The sequence below is a fragment of the Aphanomyces astaci genome (assembly GCF_000520075.1).
Source record: "Aphanomyces astaci strain APO3 unplaced genomic scaffold supercont1.16, whole genome shotgun sequence".
NCBI classification, from domain to species: Eukaryota; Oomycota; class Saprolegniomycetes; order Saprolegniales; family Verrucalvaceae; genus Aphanomyces; species Aphanomyces astaci.
This window is the reverse complement of record NW_009798279.1, coordinates 108,008-109,498: the sequence shown is the minus strand read 5'-3', so window position 1 is coordinate 109,498 and position 1,491 is coordinate 108,008. Positions and strand designations below refer to the sequence as shown.

The window sequence follows — 1,491 nt, the reverse complement described above, 5'->3', positions numbered from 1 at the left end:
TACTCAACAGCCACTACCACTTCTTGCCCCATGCCGATCGCATTCTCGTCATGGAAGACGGCATGATCGTCGGGGATGGAACGTTTGACTCGATAAAGCAAGGGTTTCCGCATCTCGTGAGCTTTACAGACGTGTCGGAAGACCCTTCGACGCTTGTGATGGAGGCTGACTGGCCAGAAGAAGGCGCGAGTGGTGGTGGTGGTGTTGTTGTCAAGGCAGACGAGGAGAAGCAGGCCAAAGCAGGCGACTCGAAAAGCGGCGGCGGCGGCGGGGTTCTGGTGCAGAAAGAAGACAGGCAGATGGGCGGCGTGTCGTCTGGTCTGTACCTGACGTACTTGCGGTCCACGGGGTGGAACGGGGCGTTCGTGGCCGTGAGCATCGTCGTGGCGTTTACGATATCGCAGACGGCAGTGGTGGCCACGGATTGGTTCATGGGGTTCTGGTCCACCCACCCGGGGAACGATGTCACATCCGTCGTCGTATACGTCGTGCTAGCCCTCGTGGCGATGGCGCTTGTGTGGGGGCGCAGTGTGTACGTGTTGTTTCTGTGCGTGTTGTGCTCCAAGGCGCTGCATGCCAAGCTGTTCCGCAAGGTGATTCACGCGCCTGTGACGACGTTCTTCGACATCACGCCAGTCGGTCGTATCCTCAATCGATTCTCCAGCGATTTAGATCAAGTCGACAGCATCCTGCCGTTCTTTGGGGTCCTCTTTCTCCAATTTGGGTTTCAAATCGCCGCCGTGATCGTAGTGTGTGCTGCCACGTCACCGTTTATCTTGCTCGTGTACGTTCCACTCGTGTACTTGTTCCACAAGGTGCAAGTGTTCTTTCTGCTCACATCGTCCGAGCTCAAGCGCCTCGAGAGCATCTCCCGCACCCCCGTGATCAACCTCATCTCAGAAACCATCGATGGCCTCTCCACCATCCGCGCCTTTGGCATGACCGACGAGTTTGCTACCAAGAGCCGCACCATACTCGACCACAACCAGAGCTACTTTATGATCTACCGCATCTCGTCAAGGTGGCTGCAGATGCGGCTTGACTGGCTCTCTGCGGGCATCCTCGCCGGCGTGTCGTTCATCACGGTCGTGTCCAAAGCGAGCATCGGCATCACCGCCGCGGGGCTGGCTCTGACGTACGCGGCCCAAATGCCATCGTTTCTATCAAGAATGACCATGACATCCTCCATGATTGAAAACATCATGACGTGCGTGGAACGGCTGGAGCATTACAACTCGTTGGACACTGAAGGCGACTCTGTCAATGCTTCGGCGGTTCTAGTAGCCCCGCCAAAGACGTGGCCATCAGTGGGATCAATTGAGTTCAAATCCTTCTCAATGCGATACCGTCCCAACTTGGATTTGGTCTTGACGGATGTGTCGTTTGAGGTCGTTGGAGGGGAAAAGGTGGGCATATGCGGGCGCACGGGGTCGGGTAAGAGCTCGCTCATGGCGGCGCTCTTCCGCCTGGTGGAAGGGGCCGACGGCGGAC

The 1,491-nt window shown here is 57.3% G+C and overlaps 1 protein-coding gene across 1 annotated transcript in view; it reads left to right on the top strand.

The window, feature by feature from the left end:
* Positions 1 to 50: 50 nt before the first annotated feature.
* The window catches only part of H257_07548 (hypothetical protein), a gene marked incomplete at both ends in the record, with an annotated part of 3,952 nt that continues 2,511 nt past the window's right edge, over positions 51 to 1,491 (top strand). Inside the window, one exon of the mRNA XM_009833111.1 lies at positions 51 to 1,434. Within this exon, the coding sequence (XP_009831413.1) occupies positions 51 to 1,434 (1,384 nt within the window). The remainder of the gene's footprint in view (positions 1,435 to 1,491) is intronic.